The following is a 27,694-nucleotide window of genomic DNA, read 5'->3' on the forward strand; positions in this document are numbered from 1 at the left end:
AGATAAGAGGCGGGGGCAGGGGGGAAGGAGAGGAGAAACTATGTACAGATAAATGAATATAAAGAATAATTGTCACACCTTGCTTAAATGTTTTATTGCTGTTCCTAGGGGCTTTTTTTTTCCCGTCAGAGTACAGGTGAGATGATAAATGGCATGTAAGAATTCCATTCACATGAAAAATTGTTGATTAAACATAGAAATCTTAACGGCCTGGTTTCACTATCATTCTAGTTCCATAGGTTTCTAATTACGTAGTCTGTGTTCAAACAGCTAAATCTTTGGGCTTCTTATGCTGCTGTTTACACCTTGTTGATTCCTTCTTAACCTTTAAGAGCTATTGAGAAATTAGTAGATTATTCTTTTTCATCAGCTGTAAGTAAAGCATGACTATAAGAACAAAGGATGATAGAAACTGCAGTGGATTAAATGGACAATATCTGAAAAAAAAATGTATTTCAAAGACATGCAAATGTCAGCAGTATTAAGATAATACGGTGCTCAAGTGGATGCATCAGAATGGCTGCTGAAAATTACTGGGATTAACCAGGAACTATGCTCCTAATGTACTGCTGGGGATAGGCAAGCAGCAGCAGCAAAGCATAATGATAGGATGTGCACACCTTAGTTACTATGCATTTCATAGAATAGAGGAAAATAACATCTTCTCAACCGGCATGTCTTCAGATCACTTTATAACATTCTGTTTCTTCATACAAGTTTACAAGCACACTGCATCCCCAGCCAGGGCAACAAGAGCTGGGGAAAACACCGATTTATCAGAAATAACAGAAAAATAGCAGAAAGAGATTCACCACCACTTATTTTAAGTGTTTTACATTTCATATTATAGCATTAAAAAAATGCACATTTTCTGAAACTAGCTTGGCTTACGTAGGCTATGCTGAAGTCCCACATGCAACTCTACAGGTAGAGATAATGGTGGAGACTGCAAGAAGGAGGAAACAAGAGGTAACTGCTGTCACACCGCATTTTCAGTTTGCTTTTCTCTTTTTCCTTAATCAACATTATGTCTTTTGGCTATATCCCCACTGCCAGTTGAGGCCAGAAGGGTGTATCAAGGTATTAAGGAGCAAAGACTATTATGAGCTTTTTTTTTTCCTTTGACGAGTCAGGATTTTAGACTGCTTAGATATTTCACGCTGAGACACTGATGGATACTCACATGCCTAACTTGCACTGTTTTCAGTAAGAGCTGTGTCCCAACACTCATAAGAAACTCGGTCTCTGTTATTACAATAAACTGAGAAATACCACCTAAGAAACACCAGCTGCATTTTTTGAGCTAAGGTCAAATTCTTGCTGGCACAAGAATCAAAGAGGAAAATGAAGAGTGGCTGATTCACTTCCACTTTTTCCCTTAAGTAAACAGTTGAAAATCTCATTCACAGTTACTTGCTTGTCCAAATACTACTTCTTTAAAAGCATTTGCTGTTGGTGTAAGGCACAGTCAAGGAGAAGCCTCATTAAACTAAAACTCCTTCAGGCGTTTGAGGTGCAGTGACAACACCCAGAGAGCTGATAAAAGTACCAGTGCCACAGCTTGAATGACAAGCAAGGACTATACAAAATCTTTGGTACCAATCCTCATTAACCAAGGTATGCACTGCTTGACTTTCAGTGCATATAAGAACATCATGAAGTTTGGGAGATGTAGCAGAATATCCTCTTTACACCAGATAAGATACCTTTAATAACTAGCCATAACAATGACATTTCTAAGATCTTTAGTTGAATCATTGGTTCTTCTCAACAAGTAACCAAATGTTTATTGATATTTATAACAGTTATAGGAGCACCAAAGGAATGGAAATACACGATAAAATTTTTGTACCTCAGTTATATTTTTTCACCAGTGTCAGAAAAAGCTGATGTTGAAGCACACTGTATTAGGTCATTATAAATAGTAAAATGCTTCATGCTTTCAACATAATATAATGAAATCTTAATAACAATACACTGTGAACTTATGATTATTTATATTTCGGAGCTAAGTCCTATACCATGGCCTGTGTCAATTTCTTTAACATCTAAAAGTAACTTATGAAACAGTAATACAAGAAATGGAAAAAGAGACAAACATTATTTACTCACAAGAGTTTGCTTTTCTTCTCCCAAATGTATCATTATCTCCAGACAGAGGGGAGTGCTTTAGTTCACACAAACTTCTCTCACACAGAAAATTATTCATTAGTACCTTCACGGTAATAATTTTAGCATTGTGAAGGAGATATCCTCAAGCTCTCAATGAGTTTCAGCTCCATCAGCATCTAGTCTTAGCAAACCACAACAGTCTACGTTCAACGCTTAACAGCACAGAAACAGCTGTACTGGATCAGACTAAAAGTTCAGCTAGCCCAGTGCCCTATCTCCAGCACCAGGGATAAGCAGATGTCTAGGGAACAGGCCAAGCACAGATGTTGCCTCCCCAAGCACTCCTCCGACCTACAACTATCTCAGGCGCTTCTGGCACCAAGCACAGTTTAAAAATATTCTGTAAACCTTAAGGACTTTCCTTTCCATGAACTTACGCAGTTTTCCCTTGAATTACCACAAATATTTACCATCTACCATATCCATTGACAACAAATTCCCAAAGTTTACCAGTCATTGTATTAAAAATGACCTCCTTGCTTTGCGACAAAACTGGTTCTTACTAGCTTAATTTTCCCTTAAACATGTCTAATTGAAGAGAGAATGAACCAACAATCCCCAACAACCATCCCTTTGTCATTTACAGTTTTGGAAACATCTGTAATAATTCCCCTCTATATCAAATAGGCCACCACAAGGCACATTTTCTGTGCCCTTCAAGGAACTCCAATATGTTTATAAGATAGGATTTTCCCTCTGCAAAAGGGATTCCCCCAGAAAGTTTGTTTTTATTCAGATGTCTGCTAATTCTAGTTCTTTTTATAGTTTTTACTATTTGTGAAGCCCAAATGTCAGTTCTACAGACTTGCACATTCTGGGATCTCTCCTGAAGCCCTGTTGTCCCGAGTTAGCAAGGTGGTTTTAAGCATGAAGTTTCCTGTCACTGTTCATAATTCATCAATCTCATCCTTGAATTCCCTTTGAATGCCGGGGTGAAACCATCTGGTCCTGCTGGCTTGTTACGGCTCGTTTCGCCTGTTTGTTCCACAACCTCCTCCACAGTCCATTTAAGAAAATCTTGCTGGTGAGCACCTCAGAAAAAAGGGAATCAGTCTGTAATATACCCAGTTTCTTCCACAGTAAATATGGATGTAGCAAATTCATCTGGCTTCCCCTTATACCTTGATCCTCGGTTGATCCTAGAAATGGACTGTCACACTTCCTGATATATTTCAAGAAAGATTAACTAATACCTTCAATTCCCTTTGCTAGTTGCTCCTCAAATTTTTTTTTTTTTCCTTTTTTGGTGGTTTGGCTTACTGCATTTTCATATTTAATCTGCCAAAATCTAAGGACCTTCTCTTTCCTTTTGGAAAACAACTTCAGCTTTTCAAATTATGGCTTCACCATTTTTATTACTTTGCTTTCTCTTCCGTTTAGCCTCACTGATTTCTCCTTCTCAAGTGTTTCTGCTAGGTGATATGTACTGACCCTGTGGTTCTAAACTTTTTTTTTATTTTTCTAACATAGTCCTCAGGCTGCCTGGAAAGATTTAATTCTCTTAGCTGCCCCTTTTAGCTTCTTTTTAACAAGATTCTTCATTTTTATGTAGTTTCCCTTTTTGATGTTGATTACCATATAATTGTCTAGACTTCGGTTTTTGCCTCTAGATGCAAACTGCAAGTAAATACATTTGAAAGAACAAGCTGAACGTAGGCGGTGCTTGAGAGCACCCTCAGACTGTCACTCCCCAGGACAAACCGACTCCATTGGGAGCATTCTAGAAATTGTAGGTATGAGGTAAGAAGATAGGCTAGGGATATATGAGAGCAATAGAAAGTAAAAACAAAACAAAACAAAACAAAAAATCACAATTAAATAGCAATAATAAGTAGAAACACAGACCTGTCTCCCACTTACCTCCCTCCTACCATCCCCCGAGGAGCCACACTCCCCCGTACCCTCTCAGCTCGCCCAGCTCTGGGGTGAGCACTGCTGTGCATTGAGCAGGTGTGGCTGGATCTCCCGCTCCTACCGCGGCGATATCACAGTCCACCCCACTAGCACTTCTTAATCCTTGCTAAAATCTTTATAATTTCATCTTAAAAGTGACCAATGCGGTGTTTCTAAGCAGTAATGAAACTAAACAATGACAACAACAAAACATGTATGTATCTACAGAAACCTGTCACACGTTTTAATAAGTGGATCCATACTGTGAACTTCATTACAGAAACCTTGTGCACACGCGTGCCTGTGCAGCAGCCCTCAGTAAGGACTTAGGTGCCTGTCCCCAAGCTCACTGAGATGCTGTACGGGATGCGGGTGCCCAGGGGCTGGCAGGGGGCTGCAGGGCGGCCTCTGTGAGGAGAGGCCGGGGCTGCCCTGTGCCAGACACAGCCGGTTCCAGCCGGCTCCAACGGCCCCACCGCAGGGTACGGCTGAGCCCTGCAGCCACGATGGCGGCGCCTCGGGGGAAGCCTGGGTAAGAAAGGGCAAAACGCTGCCCCGCAGCAAGGGGTGAGGGGAAAAGTGTGAGAAACAGCCCTGTGAGCACCGAGGTGAGGGGAAGAGGAGGGGGAGGAGGTGGTCCAGGTGCCCGAGCAGGTATTCCCCTGCAGCCCCTGGAGGACACCACTCCGGAGAAGAGTGAGGAGGAATGAGAGGCAGAAAGGAGCTGTTATGGACTGACCATCGCCCCCATTCCCCATCCCCTGGAGGGGAGAGATAGAGGAGCTGGGAATGAAGGAGCAAAGGTGAGCCTGGGAGAAAGGTGGGGGGTGGGGGGGAGGTGTTTTCAGTTTTTGTCTTTGTTTCTCACCATCAAACTCCATTTTAACTGGCAATAAATTAAATTAATTTTCCCCGAGCTGAGTCTGTTTTACCCGTGACAGTAATTGGCAAGCGATTTCCCTGTCCTTATCTCGATCCACATCCTGTTGAGGAGGGTGAGTGTGAGAGTGGCCAGGTGGGCGTCTGGCAGGCAGCCATGGTCAACCCACCACAGACGCGCGTGTGGCAACTCCTGTTAAGCACGGAAGGAGACGCACAGGAGAAAGTTACGGGGTCCTTTACTAAGTAGTAGCCATTTTTTTCTGTTTTTCAATGTATAAACACTAAATACTCTCATCTTGTTTGTATTATTTTTGATAATGAATAACCTGTGCTGTTCTTCCTTTGTACAGGACTGTTCCCTCAAGCCTCTGCTGCATAATGCACAAAAACAGGTATGCATGCAGCTCAGCACACACATCTGTGATGAGATTTTCTACTCAGAGCCCCACCAGCCAAAACCCAGTAGACTCACCACTGTCTCCCTGTTAGATCATTCCCTGACTGGGTTATCCACCATTAAGAGCCCCAGCATGGCTGCTCAGCCCCTGAGCTGCTTATAGCAGGTTCTTAAGTGAGGGACAAACCAGGCAACCAGCTATAGCAGTTTCTTGGCAGTTCTCTTGCAGTTCTGCATCCTTCCAGCCTGCCACTTTTGCTCTCCTGTGCAAGACTACAAATCACAGACTCCATCTTTCTCAGGTCTTATAATGTAAGTTTTGGAAACGGTTTACAGTGGCACTTTAAATACTAAGCCTTGAATCTGGACATTTTGTTTTAACTAGCCAAACTTAGGTCTGAGAAATCTCTGAGATTTTCCTTGCAATAGAAAGACACAGACTATCTAAAACAAACAATGAATAATTTGTAATTTACACTAATAATAAATGGTGATAATTTATTTGTTCTCTTACCTGTTTCCTGCCATGCCCGTCAGAACCACAATCCCACTTATTTTGTCATCTCCATTTGTTCTGGGGCTGTGCTCACACACCAAAGAGCAGTGTTAAGCTTACATTTTCACACCTAAAAAGACTGTTTGGATATTTTTCTAACTTTTGTTTTCCAGCCCTTAGCACGTGGCTTAATTGGCTGGGCTAATGCCACAAAGTTCTTTGTGTGGCGACATACGCACTTCCTTCCATCCATACAAATACCATGTATTTTTTAACACCCGTTTAGCATATTTGTCAAAATATATGTCAGAATAGTTCTCTCTCAGAGTAACTGAGAACAACTGTATCAAGTGATTTTTCCCAGCAATAACTCTAGGGAAAGGAGAGCAAAGAGTGTCTTCCAAAAAAACAATGAAAAAAAGAATATGCACGCAACACTGGGAAATTCAATGGGCTTGTGAACAGTTCTCACTGCCTATTCAGTGATGGGGCAAAATCTCTTTGCTGTGAAATGGAACAATTTCATCACCTTTCAAAACAGTTCTCTTGGCTTGTCCTGTAGCAGAGAGAACTGCTGCCAATAGGGACTATGAGTCTTAGTTTTGCGAGGAAAGGAAAATTTCCAATATCGTTTTAGAAAATTATGTAAGCAAGCACTGGATTTACTGAATGGGTGTCTCTGGTGCAAGTGCAGTATGAATACTAGTGCAGTATTAAGTAGGAACAGTGCAGGGACAGGCTTCAGTGCTCACTTGAAAAAAACCCTGCAACTCACTTGTGGCTTCGCCTTTCACATATAAGACAGCCATTCCAAAAGTATGCCAACAGACCCGACTGTATTGTTTTCATCCCATACTCATTCCATTCATACCCCCTTTTAAATTTTGCACGCTGACTGAGAACTTACAATTCTGGAGAAGGACGATCAGGCAGAAGGTTGCATTTGAGTTTGTCAATTAAACCCTGTCTTCCAGTGTTAATTTTCTGCACCTCACTTGCACATTAATCATGCATGAGCCTCAACTTTGCAATGACTGGTGAACAGGCCAATACCTACACCTCCATAGTGATTCAGTGATTGCAAAAAGATTACACTCCAAGAGCTTGAGATCACAGTAAATGTACAGAATTGATGTATAATAGACCAAGTCACAGAAACCTGCTTCTCCCTGTTTTGGGTGCTTTAAAAATAGGGGAAAAAAAAAGATAATTGTAATTTAAGAAAAAATATATCTAACATAGACCCAGAAAGCTAGGAAAGGGTGAAAAATAAAAGTCATTTTTGTATTGAAAATAATGAACTGAAAAAGGTAAAGTAACAGTGGAGAAAGGAACAATACAAACTATTCTCAATAGGGGAAAAGGTAGAAATTCCAAAATCAGTGTCCAACTTCACAAAGAGAGGTTATGTCTTGAGAACAGGACATGCGAGTTTTTGAGTGAAAGGACACCAAATACAAAGAAATTTAAAAAAAAAAAAGCCATGAAATGCTAATTTGATTTTAAGGTGCCCTGCTTACACTGTTCTTTAAATGCACACTTCTTTTCCTTTAGAAGGATGGCGTTTTACCCTGCTAGCTTACAGCATGTACATGTTCTCAGGGTACTATGCTGCTATAAATGTGGGGTAAAAATGCAGATACGCAATGAGCTGGTGTTCTCCATGACACTGGGTGTTCCAGATCACATCTGCTACACAGGGAACAAATTTTGTTTCTGTAATTGTGTAACAGAGCAAATACCGTGAGCATGATTTGCACTGAAGGAGTTATACTAACTTCTTGTGTTCTACCGCTAATGGTTGATTCAAGACTGCTGTAATTTTACCTCTAAGTGTAGCTAATCCCTTATCTATAGAAACTGAGGTATGTGAAAGACTGAGCATCATATCCTCTCCCAAAACTTTTTTTTCTTATGTTTTAACTTCCAGTCCAGTACTCAATTAGAACTACCCATGTAGTAGTATCTAGCTGTATTTCAATGTTATCTATTATTCTATTCCATAGGCCTTTTTTATCTTAGAATGCGTTCCCACCTGAGAGCAAGGAAAAGAATTATTTTGAAAGGCATACACATGCAAAATGGATTTAATGAGCAGTAAAAATGCTGCATTTAGTTGTTTTTCACACTGTACTTTCTGCACCATTTTATATGTAAACACTGCAGAAAAGGGACACAAAAAAGAGGAAAAGCAATTATTGAATTCAGCCTATTAGGCAATATGATCATTTTACAGAACACTAAAGGGGAAGTTCTTAAGCACTGCAGGAGGCTTTATTGTAAAGTGTAATTTTCAGACAGGCACTAATGCTCTCACCTGCTTCTTTTTGTGTCACACTTTTTATAACACCAATTTCCCTACTCCCTGTAAAATACTGGGAGAAAAAAAAAGCATAGAAGGTCCCAGCTGCAAAAAGAAGATACAACCTCCCAGACGGCTAGGATATTTAACACAAACTGAAATTTAATCTATTAAATATACATGCTGTATCTCAGCAAAAATGTTGCCTTCTTCTTAATATGTTATCTACTACATCACAGCATAATTCCACAGTGGAGGTGTAATGTCAATGAAATATTGGTGTAGAAGGTTACAAGCTGAATATTTACATAATCCTTTAAAATAATTGGCTTTTTCTTGCAAAGACCTATCTGGAAAGTTTCACTAGGCAGATTTTTTCTACAATTCATATGATATTCTTCATAAGATTTTAGATCATTTTACTGAAAATGAGCACTCATTCAACATAACATATAACAGATGCCTACTAAATCAAGGCAGGAGATATCATTAGGATGAACTCCTTCAAAATGACAATAATTTAAAAATTGGTCAACTATCCAAAGAAAGTAAGTACAGCAACGATGGCAAAGTACTGGCAAATGTTGCCAAGTTTGTCTTCAACAGAGATTTGGACTGGCATCAGTGACTATTAACTAGAATTGTTTTAAAAGTAAACTGGGCATAGAATTTGGATACTGAAAAGGTTTACCATTATTAACAGTTATGTATATTCCAATCTACAAAACTTCTGTCACATGCTATGTGATCAGTCTATCTTGCACATGATATATTTTCTCTTTACCTTCCTGACTGAAAGAGCTTGAAATGTAGTGTTTAATACTGATAAAACTTTCTTTAGATATACACTGTTGCCTATATGGGTGGAGAAACTAGATACTTAACTTACAAGTCTGGCTGATGATAAGAAATTTCTATGTGGTTGACAATAACCATGAGATACAGAGTGATTAACATTAGCCGACACAGGTTATATCCCATCAGATCAAGTTAACAGTAGGTTGTTTTTGATTTAATAATCACCTACTCAAATATAATCAGTTCCTCTTGGAGAAATGGAAGTCCACACTTCTCAAAACAGAAAAGAATACAGAGACCCTAAATAGCATAAAGATACAAAGATAAAAAACACTTTAAAAAAAGACAAAGAAGAAACTTTTCAAGAAACTAGAACAAGACAGAAGAGAGAGACAGGACAGACATACCCACTGTATTTGTAGGAGACAGGCTGTATCTAATTGCTGAACAAGCCAAGTCCAAAGAAAGACAACTTGGAATGGACAGACAGCGAGGCAAAAGACAGGAGTAGGAGAGCCTGAGCTATCTCAGCTGACTGAGAGCTGTTCCCCGGTGACGAGGAACACAGGGCTGAGAACTGTGAGGGGGGGTTCTTACCTTTGTCCGAGTCCACACCCACAGACACAATACTTTGTCCTATATATGTAAGCGTTTATTCAAGAATGTATTTACAGAATCTTGCCCAAAGCTGTGTGTGACATGTGCCCCTGGAAACATAACTCTAAACTCAGAGTGCTCAGAAAGCATAAATGTGAGATAAAGAGATACTTCAGTTACTGAGAGGTTTTAGAGGTCAATGCTAGTTCTGGGATCAAGGCAAAGGAGGCCAGGGAGAGTCCCAGTTCGTTAAATGCAGTTACGACAAAATTCAAAATTCAAACCCATCCACCTTTCTGCTTAAGACAGAGATTGTCTGGATCTAAACATAAAACAGTGGAACTCCAGTATCTAACTTTCCTTCTTTCTTTTCACCTACTTGATTTCAGTTGTAGGTGGTCCTTTCCAGAGAAACCTGGAAACAGACTCTTACAATTCAGGATTTCTTAAGAACGAATATGTATGAAGCTTAAGGGAGAAATACTTTGATACCATATTCATATTTTGCTAGGATAATATTTCATCCTGGATATGGACAAATTCATCCAATTTTCCAAATCATTAATATTTATTGATACTGCCTGAGCATCCAGCTTGGGCTGTGGATTCATTCTGCAAGGTGATTTATAAACACAGAAACATGCGTGCTTTTCCAGATTCATTATGATAATTCATACAGGCGGAGTTGATACTAGCATTTCTTTCTAGGCTGCTAGGTATTCATGGCACAATCCAGACAGTATTCTGCAGTGAATAAAATTTATGCAGAAAATGAGATAATTTCTTACAGAACCTCCATCTCACCTGCTAGAGAAGCTGGGAAGTGTATCATGTTAAAGTAGGAAAGAAAGAATTGTACATGGACAAAAAGCTGGCCATTAGACTAACAATTCAGAATCTAAAACTGCCATTATGATATAGTTTCAAAGCAATATTGGCAAACTACTTACACCAAAATGTTAACAGCTGAACGTCAAGTGGGTTTCCGCTATTTTCTCTGTTAGTTTCTGATTTCAGACTCTTAAGCATGGATTTGTAGATACACTAAGAACTCAGTGTTACCATTCAAACCAATGATGAGCTATCTTCTGAGTGTGATGCTATGTCATGTCAAATACTCTTGGGAAAATGGGGACTGTGTTCAATGTTAGACATAAAATATATGTGATCTATTTGTCAATTTTGGTCTTAGGATTTTTTTTCTGCTTCAGTTCCCAGCTGTAAATTTGAGGCAACTGAATACCCTAATTGTCCACAGGTGTGATAAAAATAAACATTTAAATATTTGCCAAGTTCTCAGATACTAGGAGGAAGAAACATATGAACACCTATGAAGAAATTATTTTAATTCTGTATTCGGAGGGCATGCATCAAATAAGACCTGAGTCATACAGATCATTCATAGCTACTATTCATAATTGCTATTCCACTGAAAGAGTCAGGAATCCTCTTCAAAGGCTATATCCTGCCCATAATGCCACAGCTTTCAGGAAGCAAAGTATTATGATGATTCTGGACGGCCGGGCCCAGAGAGTTGTGGTGAATGGAGTTAAATCCAGATGGCAGCCAGTCACGAGCGGTGTTCCCCAGGGCTCAGTTTTGGGGCCGGTCTTGTTCAATCTCTTTATCAATGATCTGGATGAGGGGATCGAGTGCACCCTCAGTAAGTTTGCAGACAACACCAAGTTGGGCGGGAGTGCTGATCTGCTCGAGGGTAGGAAGGCTCTGCAGAGGGACCTGGACAGGCTGCATCGATGGGCCCAGACCAACTGTATGAGGTTCAACAAGGCCAAGTGCCGGGTCCTGCACTTGGGCCACAACAACCCCATGCAGCGCTACAGGCTTGGGGAAGAGTGGCTGGAAAGCTGCCTGTCGGAAAAGGACCTGGGGGTGCTGGTTGACAGCCGGCTGAACATGAGCCGGCAGTGTGCCCAGGCGGCCAAGAAGGCCAATGGCATCCTGGCCTGTATCAGAAATAGTGTGGCCAGCAGGAGCAGGGAAGTGATCGTGCCCCTGTACTCGGCCCTGGTGAGGCCGCACCTCGAATCCTGTGTTCAGTTTTGGGCCCCTCACTACAAGAAGGACATGGAGGTGCTGGAGCGTGTCCAGAGAAGGGCAACGAGACTGGTGAGGGGTCTGGAGAACAAGTCTTATGAGGAGCGGCTGAGGGAACTGGGGTTGTTTAGCCTGGAGAAGAGGAGGCTGAGGGGAGACCTCATCGCTCTCTACAACTACCTGAAAGGAGGTTGTAGCGAGGGGGGTGTCGGTCTCTTCTCCCAAGTAACTAGCGATAGGACGAGAGGAAATGGCCTCAAGTTGCGCCAGGGGAGGTTTAGATTGGACGTGAGGAAAAATTTCTTTACTGAAAGAGTGGTTAAAGATTGGAACAGGCTGCCCAAGGAAGTGGTAGAGTCACCATCCCTGGAAGTATTTAAAAGATGTGTAGATGCGGCGCTTAGGGACATGGTTTAGTGGACATGGTGGTGTTGGGTTGATGGTTGGACTCAATGATCTTAGAGGTCTTTTCCAACCTTAATGATTCTATGATTCTCATCGTGTAATGAAAGTCAGGAAATCCAAATGTGTCCCTTCTAGCATTTCTCAAAATACCTTCCTTAAGTACAGAGATCTTTCCACTTTCAATTAGTTTGAAGTAAGGCAACTATTCAGAGGAAGGAAGAGATTTTTCACTCTTTTCTTTATAATATATTTTATCCTTGAGCTTGTGACAAAATGATTCATGAAATAAATGTTTCTATAATTTTCTAACTACCAAGTGTGTGAAAACTCTGAAGAAATGACAGGATCTGTAGATGAAGAAGACAGTGTATGTTGTCCACCTTGACTTTAGCAAGTCTTTGGTCACTGTCTCCAATGGTATTCTTTGTATCTAGGCTGGGATGTTACCGTTGTCCTGGATGCGTGTACTAGTCAATGGGTGAAAAACTGGCTGGACCATTGGGTTGAAGGGACACCCTACCTGGTGGTTGGTTACAAGCAGACTTCTTCAGGAGTTTATCCTGGGTCCTGTCCTGTTTAACTGTTTAATATCAAAGACCTGGCTGAGGCAGTGGAATGTGCTTTCATTAAGTGGGTTGTTTACACCAAACTTTGGCTATACTGAGTATACTTGAGGGGAGGGCTACTATTCAGAGGGGCGTCCACAAGCTGGAGGAACGGGCCAACAGGTCCCTTCCTCATGGGAGGCAGGGAAATTCAGCAAGGACAGATGCAAAATCCAGCATGCAAGCTGAGAAGGACCTGGGGGTCCTGGCTGACAGTAGGCTAAACATGAGCCAGTATGAGTCCAGGCTCCACTGCTTTCAGGTGACTGAATCCTAGTTAACTCTCTTCACTAAGTTTTCTCTTTTCACCTAGAGCCCTGTCAGGTCCTTCTCAAAGGAAACAGCCACTTGCTGGGGTCCCTGACAGAATGGTGTTGTCTATTTCTCTGTTATTATTAGTATTTGTTGCCATCAGCCTTTGCAAAATGTTTGTCTCACTCAAGGGAGTCTTCTTTACATAGATACTAGAAAAGACAGAACTTTCTGTGGTGATACCATACACATAGTTTACAATAGCTTTATAGTACAAGCTTGATTATTTGGTGTGCCCTCATTATTGTAAGTGATCAATTTTTCTGATATTGAAATATTTATTTGACTATATATTACTGGGTACATATAATATTAGTGTTTATTACTGATTGCACTTTTCTCTATAACCTTTTCATGACCTTATGAATCATGTTATTCTAATGAAGGATACATATATGAGTGCTCTCCTGAAATAAAAATCTTTCCTATTTATTTCAAACAAGGCCAAATATTCACTTTACATTAGTCAACCAACTATACTATGACTCCCCTGAGCTGCATGGAATGAAAAGACATTTCTCTAAAGCACACAGGAGACAGCCAAATCTCTCTTTGCTTCCTGTGCCCTAATTATTCCATTATATTTTGACATCCTTTCTGCTGAAATTACACTGACTTAAAAAAAACCCCATATTTCATGCATGCTTTGGTGAGAGTGCTGACTAAGAATATTAAATATTGAACCTTTCTTTCATTATGGGACAGTTTTTGAGTTCACTTTTGGGTCAGTTTTGAGTCAGTAGACTATATTGTTAAGACACAAGGTTGTGTAGAAGCTACAACTTGCAATAAGAAAACATTGGCTTTTAAAATCTTTTATAAGCACAGACAACAGTGTAAATGATCATTTCGTTCTTTGGGTTTTATTTTTTACAGCTGTCTTATTTTAAAATATTCAAAATATTTTCAAGCAATATGACTTCAGGAAAGTCTAGACATTGCATATGAGTTCATAAAAAGGATGTCTATGATTTCTGAAGCTTAATTACATTTCCTTATTTGGAAAATAAAAAAAGCCTAGGTAAAACTATGTTATGCTAAAAAAGACATCAATTAAAAAGAGCCACTGACACCTTACAGACATATTAGCAAGTTCATTTACTAAAATGTTATAGCCTGACAACTTTCTAGGGATCCAGCCAAAAATATTGGAAATGACAAAATAGCTCTAAGGATTGAAAAGACAAGAGATTAGCTTCAATTTGGTTTGAAACTATACAATAGTATCTTCAAAAGAGGAATGCTATTGAATAGTGATGTCAACTACAGGATGCCTTGACCTAAATTATGCAGAGAAATGGCTAAATACTTTTTCACCTACAATTTAAAAAAATAAGGACGTCATTATTATTAAAATTGTCAATAGGGTGAACAAACCAGCAAGAGAGTCTTGTGTAAGATGAGACTAAGCTGACACAAACACACCTACTAGGATTTTTCCAAAAGAAAACTCTTATATTTGGTCTACCAACTGAGCATTGATCTATCAGACAACAATCCTCACAAATGCTATCTCAAGTTCCCTTAAAATATTACAGATAATAGGTTATGTTTCTATAGTGAATTATGTTTACAAGGTCTGTTTAAAAACAATCTCTGTGGTAAACTGATGAATATATTTCCTCTTTTTTCCTTTCCACTAACAGAAAATTTTAATTGAAAATGTCATATCTGTATGCACACAATATTCCAAACACCAGCCTTCCACTGTTGTTTATAACTGGGGCCCCAAGTGCTACACAAACTGGACGAGAACATCATCAAATCCAAAGGTCTAAATCCGTAAGCGTAACTTCATTTTTTTAGAGAATACTCAAACTTTGATGCTAGATCCTGGAGGCAATAAATTTAGCCAGAGTTGCATATGGAAGCAAGAGGCAGTCCTTTTGGAAGGCAGCGTATGAGGAAGCCTCCTCCCCTCACCATCTTACCACTCCCATTCTGACTCAGCACTGTGGTCAGTATGTCATCCCACCATGTGGGATTGGTGTCATGACACATGACCCATCAGAGCCCCTAGGGGCAAACCCAAGGACTGATGGCTCTTGCAGTAACCTCCCCAGCACCTCTCAAGCAGCCTACCTCTGCTCAAAGCTGCACCAGCCACAACACATACTCTAGAGGGAACTGTGGCAGAGTCTATAACGACCTGTGACACTGCCTTAATCCCCGACACGGCCTGCCTCTGCAAAACCATCGCAGAACAGGCAGGATCCCGGCCTGCTCTTTTTATTGGTATCATCACACTTCTATAGGAGCAATACAGTGCTTACCCAGAAGAAGAGCTCCTGCCTCCAAAGTAATTCCCCTAACAGCAATAAGCACAGGGTCATGACCAGAGTCAGAGCTATCCTTATCCTCGCAGTGATAAGCAGAGAGAGAAAACAGCACAGTTACAGAATTTGTGCATCCTCTCTTACACCCTCTCATGTTGCCTCACTGGATCACTCAAAATGGCTCACCCACATTTTCATCTTCCTCTCCACCGCTCTCCCACCCCACCACTTCTCTTCTCCTCCTTAGCCCGCTCTCAGGACTCCTGTTCCAACATTGCTCTCTGCACCAAGACCAGACACACAAGGCGACATAAACCCATTCATAGCAACCTCAGAGTCTGGGATAATTCCAGCCCATCTCACACAATCGATGCTGTGCACATCCAAGTGTCTGAGGCCATTTTTTCTCCTGTCCAAAGTCATGGCCATTGACTGGTCAAGACAAATCTTATACCCTAAAGCATGAAACCTTAGCAGGGCCTTAGTTCTCCAGTTCTCACACTGAGTAAACAGTTGTTCCTCACCTCTCTGCTATATCTCTGGAGGATGCTGTTTTGGCAGGAGATGCAGAGGGCAGTTGATTTCCCAGAGGTGTTGGCCTGAGCAAGGCTTCCCTCCCATTCCCTAAGTTAGGTAGGGCTTTTCCTTAGAACTGTGTTGTAGCTTTGAAACACAATATCTGGGTATTCATGATGCACATGGTTTGGGGGACAGAATCCCTGCAAGAAGGGGCTTGGTGATGAGATGTAAGATGGGGTAAGTGTGTTCCAGCTTTAGCCTCATTCTGCTTTTCCCTTTTGGGAAAGAATTATTCTGCAGCAGCTATAACTACCATGAATGTCACGACAGTCACAACCCAGCTTCATTCTTTCTCCATTTCCGTCTCTAATGTCATTTTGAAGCTGCGAAAATTTCTCTGAGATATAGCAGAAATGTACCTTTAAGTAAGCGTTCATTTACTGGTATGATTCACTGCTGCCTACAGGAAACAGGAGAGACTGTTGTAACTGTGACATAAAGTTGACAGTGTATAGAAATTAACCCATGGTGTGTAAATGGCTATGAAGGACCATGGCTGGCTCTGAGCTCTCCACGAAGCCCACAGTTCATCACTTATCTTGTGACACTGACATATTTGGGCTCTGTGGACCTCTCCAATTTCTCTCTCTCTACGAGCCAGAAGGTAGTCATAATGTAGGTTGGGAGCATGACATTACTGTTTCTCACGCTAAGCAACTGCAAACTGCTCCCAGGAGGATGCCTATTTATTACTGGCTCTGTGCCGTGAAAGACTGATCTAATGAAGCAATACAGAGCAGCTGATGTTGGCAGTTCTTGCGGTATGGACAATTAGAGGTGCATTTATTGGCAAAATATTTGTGCCCCAAAGGCTACCGCATACAGATGCCCTGCCTTGGTAATTCTGTGGTGTGGAGTTTTTATTTGGCCGCCCTTTCAAAACCACATGTAAGGTTTGCATTTGAATCCATTAAGGTTGCAACTGAGTTCTATTTTAAAAAAATAAATAGATCTCTAAACACCTCAGTTGCAGCTCTGTTTTAATTAGTATGTTTTAACCAGTGTCTCCTAATGGTAACATATAAAGAATATCTGCAATATTTAGTGTACCAAATAGAAAATATTGTGTATGTCAAGCTAAAACATACCACTTTTGTAGTTTTTTACTGCCTTCAGAAATGACTAACAAATACAGGGGCCTAGAGGAAAATCTAGTATCTGAGAGGATTAATTGTCTCTTTTTTAACAGAGTGACATCTTTGGCATGTGAAAAAAATGTTAGCCCATTTTCAATGAAGATTATGAAAATGTGGTTATAAGCTGTAGACAAAGAGCAACATGCATCTGACCAAAATTAAACATAGATATAAAATTTGATATAAATGTCTATATTTAGACATCTATATTAGATATCCCAAAATATAGAGGTAGATATCTGACCGAATTAACTGTCTAAAATCCATGGAGTTAGTGGAGAGAAAGTAGCAGAGGTATGGTCGAGTCTGGTTCTTTCTCCTGTAGGTGTCTAATGCAGATCAGACCAGTCATGTTATAATAGTGCCTAAATCTCACCACCGAATGCGAAGGGAAGCCCAAGTGAGCAGCTCAGATGTAAATATCTACTTTGCAGATGTTTAAAGACAGTTGAAATGATTCCCATACACTCAGAAACTGAAAAGCATCATGTCTCCTTGTTGTAATACTCAGAGGCAGGTGAAATCATTGGAGGACTAGAACCCCTAGTGGGTATTATACACATATTCCTTCTTCCCCCCCACATACCGATTGCATCCATCTGTCTAACTATCCAGCTATCTGTCTCACAAAAGTAAAAAGAACAAAAAGAAGAAATCAACTCATAACCTCCAAACTTTCTAATGATTTAAAAACTCCAAATGTTAAGGGCCAAACTGTCCCCTCTCACCAACAACAGGTAATTAAAAATACGTAATGACCGCCTTACTTGTAAGTCTTTATCCCTACAGTGCATGTTAGATGAATAGTGAAAATCAAGCACCTGGGGCTAGGATGCCTGAAGTTTATAAGCCAAACAGAGCACTTGGCATGTAGCTGTCGCCTGCTAAGTCATGAGGAAAACACCGAAATAAGGAAAATCCTAAATACCATCTATCCAACAGCACACTCTGGGCAATCAGGGCTGACCTCTTTCCTAAAATTAAGCACTTGCACATCTTCTGCTGAATTTGAAATTAATAGGGAAACAGACTCTGTACCTCCTGATACCTAGGGGAATGCTCAAAGGCTATTAGGTAAATGGACAATTCCTTCTCCTTCAAGTATATTATAAAAGCAAGAGATGGCTTGCAGCTGATTTTTGTGAGTTACCTACAGAGGTATCTATCTCAGAAACACATATTACTTCAGAAGTACATAGGTACACAGAAGGCCAACTGCATTGAGCACCACGTAAGACTAATTGGATGGACCCTCAGTGTTCTGGTCTCAAGCAGGGTAGAAGCATGATCTAGATGCTGAGTTGCTCAGCCCAGTAAAGATTTGGATGAAGGAGTTGCTTTAAAATGATACAGGTAATATAATATAAAAAAGAAAAGTACTTATGGAGTTTAAATGATGCCAGACTAAACTCAGAAGAGCTTTTCAAAATAGAAATTTTGGACTTAAATGCCTGACCTGACCTAAATCTGACTTCAGGTTCCTACATTAAGCAATTCCATAAAGTCACTAAAGTTACACCAGGGAGAAATTCAGCCCTAAGTGACATGATTTTTGGCATGTAATTTGCACCTTTTCTAGAACCGAAATATTATTGCACTATCATTTTCAAGACCATTCTAAAGCTGCGTATAACCACTCCATATAACACTATATATTAATCTTTTGAGCAGAAGGTCAATATTTAAAAAACTTGATTCATATTAACTTAATATTAAGCAATTGGATTATTTATGTATCTTATGGGTAAATATATAACAGCTCATCTGAGAAGATACTGTTTTAAAGAGTGAAGTCTATTTAAACAGCAGATTCTGTGCAAGAGTTAATCTCTGAAGATCTGCCTTTAAAAATATTGACGGCAGAGATGTTAATTTCCAAATAAAACAATTTATATTCTTAAAGCAGGCTACATCTTTTCAAATTCTGGTAGAAACAGGCAGTCAACTTGCACATATCATTAAACTTCAAATTCCCCTGTAAATGACAGCCAAAGCATCCAGAAAGTTCAATATATTTTCTCTGAGGCTAGTTGATGTAGGAAGATTTTCATGAGACGTTTTATCTTCTATCATCAGTTCAGTGATGTAAACAGTGATTGATTAAGCCTGCACTCCTTTCAGGTTGATATACCTGACTGAAAAAAAAAATAAATCTCACAGCTGGAATTCTTCCTGAAAACTAAAATAGATGACAAAGTAAAAGACCAGTCTTCTATAGACACTCAATGAAGACAGGCTTCGAGGGGTTTTCTATACCAGAGATTACTTTACACCCCAGGACAAGACAGAAACAGCAGATTTCTGCAGCTGAAGACTGCAATCACAGCAGAATAAGGAAAATAACAACAACAACAAAAAAATACTTGTTGAATCACTTACACTGGTTTTCCTTTGGATTCACACGTCAAAATTATAGATTGTCCTTCTTCAGGCCATGAATTGGAGGAAATGATTTTAACTAAAGGTGTATCTAGGAAGAAAAAAAATAGACATCTTGTTGATATACACAAAAAAGATTTATTATCTAAGAATACATTCTTCTTATTTTATTCATTTACAAAAGACTATATCATAGATTTAATTTACACTTGGAGATGCTTTTATATGGAGCCTTGTGCAATTTTCATTGTCTTCAGGAAGGCAATAAAAATGACCAATAGAACTAAACCAGTAACTTTTTATATGCCAAGGAAACACAGATAGAAAGCACGTGTATACACAGAGGAAATAACTTTTTACTTTCTGTATTCAATGCAAATACTCCATACAACTATTCCAAAGTCTGATATCTAACAACGAAATAAAAAATATTGAGGATGAATAACAAGTACTCTATGCAATTGTTTCTTTGTCTATTTATAGGTTGATATGATGGAATGTTGCTATTAGAGGAATGAATGCAAGCATATACATTTGAATAAGAACACTTTTATTGTTGCAGAAGCTTGAAACTCATAATAAGAAAGCTACAATGGGCTTTCAGATAAAATACCTTGTTACAGGCATTTTACAGGATATTATTTCTGAAATGCAATAATGCTGCCCCTAAAACAGAACATTCTTTTTTTTTAAATAAAATTCACAAAAAGAATGTTTCAAATATCTGCAAAAAGCACTATATAAAAGTCTATAATCTGTCCTAAAAATTTAAAAATATTATTCCTATACATTAGAATTAACTTCATAGTTTTAATTGCAAAAAGATACACAATCGAACTACTGTGAATTCATGCAGAATAAAACATTTGCAGTAGATCTTTAACTTTTAAAACATTTTGCCAGCTGGCTTTCAAGGATATATTCTCATAGTCAAAATATTTTACATGAGTTAGGGGGGCACCTGTTATAAGGAAAAAAAGGACCTCAAAGAAAGAAACATCTCTATACAAAACAGTTTTTTCCTTAAGAGAAAGAATAAAGAGTTAATAGTCATAGTGAGGAAAATTTTCAGACTCAATAGGAAAATGTAAATTCTTGTTTCCTCCACAGTTTCCTAATACAAAACACATGTCTTCATCTATGGCACAAGAAATACTTTAACCTGCAAATCTAGGGTATCGTAAGTTTTGTCTCATCCAATTTGCAGTTCCTATTTTCATTAGCAGTGAGGTAGTGACACCACAGATATCCTATTATCAAGCAAATGTGAAAGAGCATGACAATATGACCCTACAAAATCAAATGGAAAAAAATGATATGCTGTAATGATATAATTTCTTATTGAGATGCTAATAGTCCTGTTAAACACTAAATGGCATACAAACGATTAAAAACGTTGGAAGCATTTTTCTAACTTTGATTTTTATTTTTGCCATATCATGGTGTTTCAGCATGGCACAAGACAAGAAAAGGGGAAGGCTTAGTGTAGGCTTGTCATAATTCCACTGAAACCATTGTCAGCATCGTTTAGCTTTCAGTACAGCTGCACTAACCTTACACCAGTAGCAAATCTGTTCCACAAGTTCATATTTTTAAGGACCCTGCAAACCATTATGCAGGTGACTAATCCTTTGGAGGTCATGCTGGCATTTGCTTCATTTTTAGCACATGCTTAAGGCACTGACCTCAAGTGCCTTAATAAATCAGGGCATCAAGTACTTCTGTGATTTCAGTGGTGCTATTGAAGATGAATAAATTACTCTCTTGACTATACATTGAACCAGAGGAACAAATTAGTCTCAGATAGGAATACATGAAGAATTTAACTGCGGGAGGGAGACAACTAATGCAATGAGATCAAGAGGTTTCCAGAGAAATATGAAAAAGAGCTAAACTTTGATGGAAGTAATCATGATAGCCACAGGTGAAGAAAGAAATTAAAGGCCCATCTAGCTAGCATTATTGGCTTAAATATTTAAGAATGATCAGCATTTTATGCATTACTGTAAATGACCCACATAAAATAGAAGAGGGGACTTCAGACAATTAAGCTTTCATTTGCATGGATCAATGCAGTGCTGTTTCCCCCAACTTGAAGTTCCCATTCCTACTTTATTTAATGCCCCAGACAGCTCTGTGTTCTCCATGCACTTCTAAATAGAGCTTACTACACAGAATAAGAAAGGTCTTACATTTATGTTTCACTCTCTAATGCATAATAAGGTAGTGTAGGAAATATATTCCCTTGTGGTTTTCCCTACTAATTGACTTGTACAGTAACTACTTGTTTCTTTAAAACAGGAAACGCAGGGATTAATTCAATACATAGTTTTTAGGGAAGCTTACGATTCACAGTTTTTGTATTTTATTAACAGTCCTTTTTCAAAAACTAGTTGAAATTCTATTTTGGGTGCTTCATTCTCAGTGTTACTGTTTCTACTTTATTTTCATGCTGTGCTTGATTTCTCTCTAGAATTAAAATGTACACTTACAAGGGGAAAACTTTTAAGACAAACTAGTCCTCCACTTTCACATTCAAATCAATATTTAAAATTAGAAGAAACCTTTAGAATAATTGCATCAAAACTAACCTAAATATGTTATTTTAACAAAGATGATAAAACACTGCTGACTGATATTTTCCCAGAACACAAAATGCTGTTACAAAATACTACCTCCTGCTAGGATTGTTCATTTTAGAAGAATTTGACAAGTATAAATGTTCTCTTATCAATACTGTGAGCTTTAACCTGTCACACCCAGAAGTATTAATCATAACAATTGGAACATCACCTAATCTCCAGAAAACAACTAGAAAAAAAAGTCTAAAGAAAGAAAAACATATCAAGAACAGAAACACGGTAAGGGAGGTTGATTTATTTTCAGATATGCTCATCAGCTTGTTATAAGTAATGTAGGTATGTCCAAAGAAATCTCTACTTTTACAACCAAAACAAACAAAAGGAATAGGATCAAGGGTTTTATTGTGGGTCAGATCTTCTGTTGCTCCTCCTCTGAAGTCAGTAGAAGTATACCAACTTACATCAATTAAACTTACCAGAATTTTAATAATTTGCATCTTTTTTAGGATTTGGCCCAGTAATTTCATGGTAATAAAATACTGTAGATCAGTATTTCAAGCAGAATTCTTACGAACAAGGGACTGGTGACTAAAATTTCTTTAAAATACCTACAAATATGCCCTTATCCTGAGCTCTAAGGACATTATGGAGCAGATAAATATTCCAAAAAGAATAAGCATGGGAAAATCCGATTTAAAAAAAAACCACAAACACAGTGGTTTATGTGAGTGTAGGTAATACAGCAAGCCTTGACAGTAAAACACACTGGTTTCAATACCCAGTGACTTATTTATTTACATGCATCTCCAACAGCATGAGAGCTGTTTGGCCCTCCAGTCTTTAGCTTGAGTAATGAGGTACTTATGAGCTGCAATTGATTGCTAGCACCAGTCTGAACTGAGACTCAAACATGACTTTAGACACATAGCAAGACTACCCCCTATGTGCCAAGAATCTGCCTTTTTGCTGGAAATAACAGCTTAAGAGCCGTTGCAGATAAAAACTAGGGGGGGGAGGGGTTATATATCCTTTCCTGTTTCAGCAGACCAAAGGTAAAAGTTCCACTGAGCGATTCTATTTCATCCGTCTTTCTAGGATTTGGGTACATCTCATTGCACAAGACCAGGGAAGCCATTTCAAAGCTTTGGGAAGATTTATCTATTTTTGATCAGGCAATATCATCTTTATTCACTAGCATACAAAATCAGTGAATGCATATAGAAAATTTATTTCAGTTTACACTGGTAATGAATGTTATCTTATACATGAAGAAATTAAGCACTTCAGCACATGATTTTTTGTTGTACTCTTAGCAATAACTAATACCAACATTAATACCTTGTGGAACTGCTTTACTGATTGATTTAATCTCTTTGAAGCTATTTCAAAATAAAGGTGATTCTTACCAGTCACCAGGGTTTTTTTTTTTGTTTAAAATGCAATTGCGGTTTTTACATTGCTTGAAGTAAGAAAGAGTTCATTATGTATTTATAGTCTTTTATAGCCAAACCCTTATAAGGTTACATGCAGGCTTAAATTTCTTCATATAAATTACTTCACATAAATTTCTTCATATAAATTAATCACATGGAAGCCGCTGGAAGATTCCCATATGATAAGTTACATTAAACTATATGTGTAAGCCCTTGACAACCACAGCCTAAAAACGGAAACTGAATTCATAAAAGTAAATAAATTTACTTAAGATCATAAAGCAGGTCACCAACAGATCAGAAAATGAATCTCTACTAGCTGCTGCTTAGTCCCAAGAGAGTAAAAAAGTAATTTGGCCTCTTTTTCCTCTGTAACTTCAGAAGTCCTCTGTCCCTTCAGTCCTTAGCAAGCTGGATTACCAGAGCTTCTGTGGATACTTTTTCAAGGAACTCCCAGCTACTGGCTGAGTAACTAAATCAAGGTATGACCCCTATACATTCTAGGGCATTAATCAGCAAAAGGTGCGTGGGAATAACCAGATTTCAGAAGAAAAAGCATGTCGTGAGACAAAAGGGTAATGTTATGGCGATGTTATGATAGCATCATGTTATCATATCAAATAGTCTCTCCCTAATGTAATCATCTTCAGTTAATGTAATACAATCCTAGAAACAGAAAATAAGACCACCTCTTTTCTTGGGCAGATGTTAGGGCGGGTGGAGTACATATATTTTGTTGAGATTTTTAAGAAATTACTATTGGAAGTAGTAGACTATTCAGGAGTAGAAGTATCAGTGATCTCATAGTCATTAGAATCCAAATAGTGCTGGAAATGCACCTATTTAAAGATGCATGCATCAGTCTTTTCTCCAGAGAATTGAGAGAGTGAGAGAGATGTTTAGCTGTAATGTAAACAGTACTTGCCACTACAGTTCTCGGCACATTTTGTTAAAAGGTAAATCTTTACGTTGCTCAAATCTTAGCCTTCGTTGGGCTTCCAGTGAAAGGAGGATTAACAGAAAAAGTCTTAGTGGTTCTCCTCTGCAGAAACTTACAAAGGAATATTGTACCAGATGTGGAGATCCAGGTCAGGGCTCTTAATTTTCAATTTCTCCGCTGATTTTTAGATATTTTTAAAAAAACAAACGCAACAAGTTACTATGAAATTTAAACTCGGCACCCAAATATCTTCCAATGTGGCTAAAGTTTCAGGAAGCAGAACAGACCAAGAACACCTCCTTCTTTTCACTTACAGTGATAATGTTATTAATACCTGAAGAAGGGTCCTGTACTTCAGCATTCCACATTTTAGAGGCCTGCTAAACCCCCAAGTCTTAGGAAGCCATTTCTATACTCCCTCACTTAGAGGTAATTTGATTTTTATGAGAAGTGTTCTTTAGATGAGTTATTAGAGCCCATGCAGCGATTCATGAGAAAAAGAGGTTCCTTATTCCACTGACTACTGAAGTATTCAGACTAAGTAGATCAGATCCAGCAAAATACTTATTTGACAGTAATTCAGTGATTAGAAGATTCAACCCTTTAGAGCCTGTGGATTAAGGGTCTGATCTGATTCAAAGAGTGCAAGGACTTGTGTGCTGACCTCCCAGGCAATAGCAGAGGTCTACCAGGTATTCTAAGGTCTCCCTTCCACTCAGGTATAGAACTAAGACCTCACTTTGAATCTGAAAAAGCTTTTTTCCTACCTATGTCCTAGTCTTTCAAAATCAGGATTTTCTGGCACACTAAAAAAGAAAAGGTATGAGAAAATTCTTAACCCATTCCACATTATGAATTAGACTTCTACAAGTAACTCAGTAATGTGCAAATTATCCCTATTTACATTCAGTGCCAACATAACATGGAATACGCCATTCATCTTACTTACATTTAAAAAAGGTTTCTAAAAACAGATTAGGATACTCATAAAAAGAAAAACCCACATAACTTTAATATTCCCTATACATTTCCTAGGATGCTTAATTGAATGTTCTGTCAACACTTAGCATCAAGTGTCTTTGGTACATCCATTCTTGGGCTTTACATGTAAAAATTTTACTGAAATGTTTTCAAAGGCCTTTGAGCTGGTGGCCTCAGAGTATCCTTCTTACTTGCCAAAGATGGCAACATTTTTAATGTTTAAACACTTTTAAACATTAAAAAAAAAAAAAAAAAATCACTAAATGCAACCATAATGCCAGAAGCGGATATTAGATATTTTACTAATACCAGTCCAAATTTAAGACGACCTTTTCCAAACTGGTAATGGATATATGTTCAACTAGGGCATTTATGTTTGCACATTACTATTTCATATGAAGTGCAGCGCCCCTTCAAGTCTTTGGGTTTTTAAACATGTTTATTGCATGAAGTCTATAACTCCTACTTCTCAAAGTAAAATGGCATAACAGAAGATGTGGGATGTACAAAATTTCAGTGACAATCGCCTGTAGTATTATCCATTCATGGTTTTGCATGCTATACAGTGATTTTGCAACATGTTTGGATCTTCTTTTTGTACCTGGCTACCATGTTTTTGTCATGATCAAAGCAGTCCAATAATAAATATAAAACAAGTTATTTGCTGTTTAAGTAACAATCAATTTTGGGAAGGTTGGTTCACATCATTCTAAGGAAATGGGTTACAGTGTCAAGAAGAAATCACATTTCTCTTGGTTTCTACTATTGTCCCTTCATTAGAGATTGTATTTTTTCTGGTCTGTAGGATATTAAAAGACCTGGCACAGAAAAACTGTCACATTTGGTGACAGTAACATATAAGGTTCAATATATATAAGTTGTATAGAGAAAGGTTAATCTCTTGAATTATTTTAGTTTCTGAGTCTTTGGGATTCAAAAAGGAAAATCCATTGGTGAGGTTCTTCCCTCTATGCGTGGTACACATCAGCGTGATATATGATGTCTAAATCTCTCTTTCTTAAAACACAAGGGTTTCTGTGCTTTTTTTTATTTTTCACAATGTCCCACTTAGTCTTCCAAGTTCAAACTAGTACCAAAAGAGCTAGATCTAGTGAAAATGGTAGAAAGAAAGGGAGGCACAGCAGTTCAAGTACGTTTGCCTGTTGCAAATAAAAATTTACACCTCTGTACAATATAATACTACAACAAACATCATTAAACCTCCAAAACATCTGATTAGTTTCCATGCAACCAAATTATCAGGTGCCTATTTCAAAACCAGAGCAAACACAATCCTTTCTCTCTTCATGTTTTAAATAACTGAAAACAGCCCATTAACATCATTTGACCCTAGGCCTCCACTGGAACACTTTGATTCCGATACGTGTTTTCTTTCGAGGTGATTCTCTCTGGGTTGTTTATGTTATGAACGTCTCTCCACCTGCAGTAAGAAGCTGAGTTTGTTGTAATGAAGTCTGTGATCCTCGTTGAACTTAGTGTTTGAGCTCAAATTATGTTAACAGTAATAGGAAAGACACCAATACAGGGAAGGACGAATACATCACTTGTTGGGTTTGTCAGAGGAAGCGAGTGCTCATAATAATACATCAGGATATGCTACAAGTGTTATTCGAATCCCTCCTTCTAAAAACATTGATACTGCCTTCTTATTTAATCTTTTAGGATGATGGCTAGATGTTTTAAATTACCTTTTGTGACTTTCTTCTATACACAATGATTTAAAAAGCCTTAAAAGTACTGCTAGTAAGAAAAGGCTTTGTTTAACAATGTAATTCTGCATTGGATCAAATAATAGGAAATACGCCATTGGATCCATTCAGGAAGAGAGCTATGCTTGTGTGACGGAGCAATGCTTCCCACCGTGATCAGTGAGCTTCCCAGGAATGCCAGGTTTTACCTTCATGAACCCTAAGCAAGACAAGGAACATGTCCTATTAACTACTCGCCAGTTCGGAAAACACTCACTCGAGCTCCAGGCAGCCCACAGAACAAAATACAAAGGCCCTACCTCTGCTATAACATCCATGTCATGGCTGCCAGATCATTTGGCAGAGGCACTGGAAGGAGGTTTCTCTCGCTCTCTAGAGGAAATTTTCTTGGGATTTCTAGGAATAACAGGAGGATTCTCATCTTCTCAGCAAGCAGGTTGTGCCTTGTTGCAATATATGAAATTCTGCTTTGGTTGGTTGGTGAGGCTCACTGCACCCTTCTCTTTCCATAAGCTCCTGCATTATTTCTAACAAGAGTCCCAAGAGCAATGGCTCATAATATTACTATCCTCCTCAGATGAATAGGTAGGTTTCTCTCACTGAGGGTTATTGTTTCAAGCTGTCTGCATAGCCAGCAATTGCCACTGCCCAGGAAAACTCGCAAATTTTCCTTTGTCACCAAAAGGGGTAGAAATGTATCTTCCTGCTGTATCCCCCACCTTCCTGCTGTTGCCCACTGACTGT

The 27,694-nt window shown here is 38.7% G+C and overlaps 1 protein-coding gene across 3 annotated transcripts in view; it reads right to left on the reverse strand.

The window, feature by feature from the left end:
• CADM2 (cell adhesion molecule 2) overlaps window positions 1-27,694 on the reverse strand; it is a 691,310-nt gene that overhangs the window by 83,330 nt on the left and 580,286 nt on the right. For all 3 annotated transcript variants that reach the window (XM_076351761.1, XM_076351770.1, XM_076351754.1), the window contains one exon: window positions 19,285-19,375. In XM_076351761.1, the coding sequence (XP_076207876.1) occupies window positions 19,285-19,375 (91 nt within the window). The remainder of the gene's footprint in view (window positions 1-19,284; window positions 19,376-27,694) is intronic.

Source organism: Aptenodytes patagonicus, chromosome 1 (genome assembly GCF_965638725.1).
Source record: "Aptenodytes patagonicus chromosome 1, bAptPat1.pri.cur, whole genome shotgun sequence".
Taxonomy (NCBI): domain Eukaryota; kingdom Metazoa; phylum Chordata; class Aves; order Sphenisciformes; family Spheniscidae; genus Aptenodytes; species Aptenodytes patagonicus.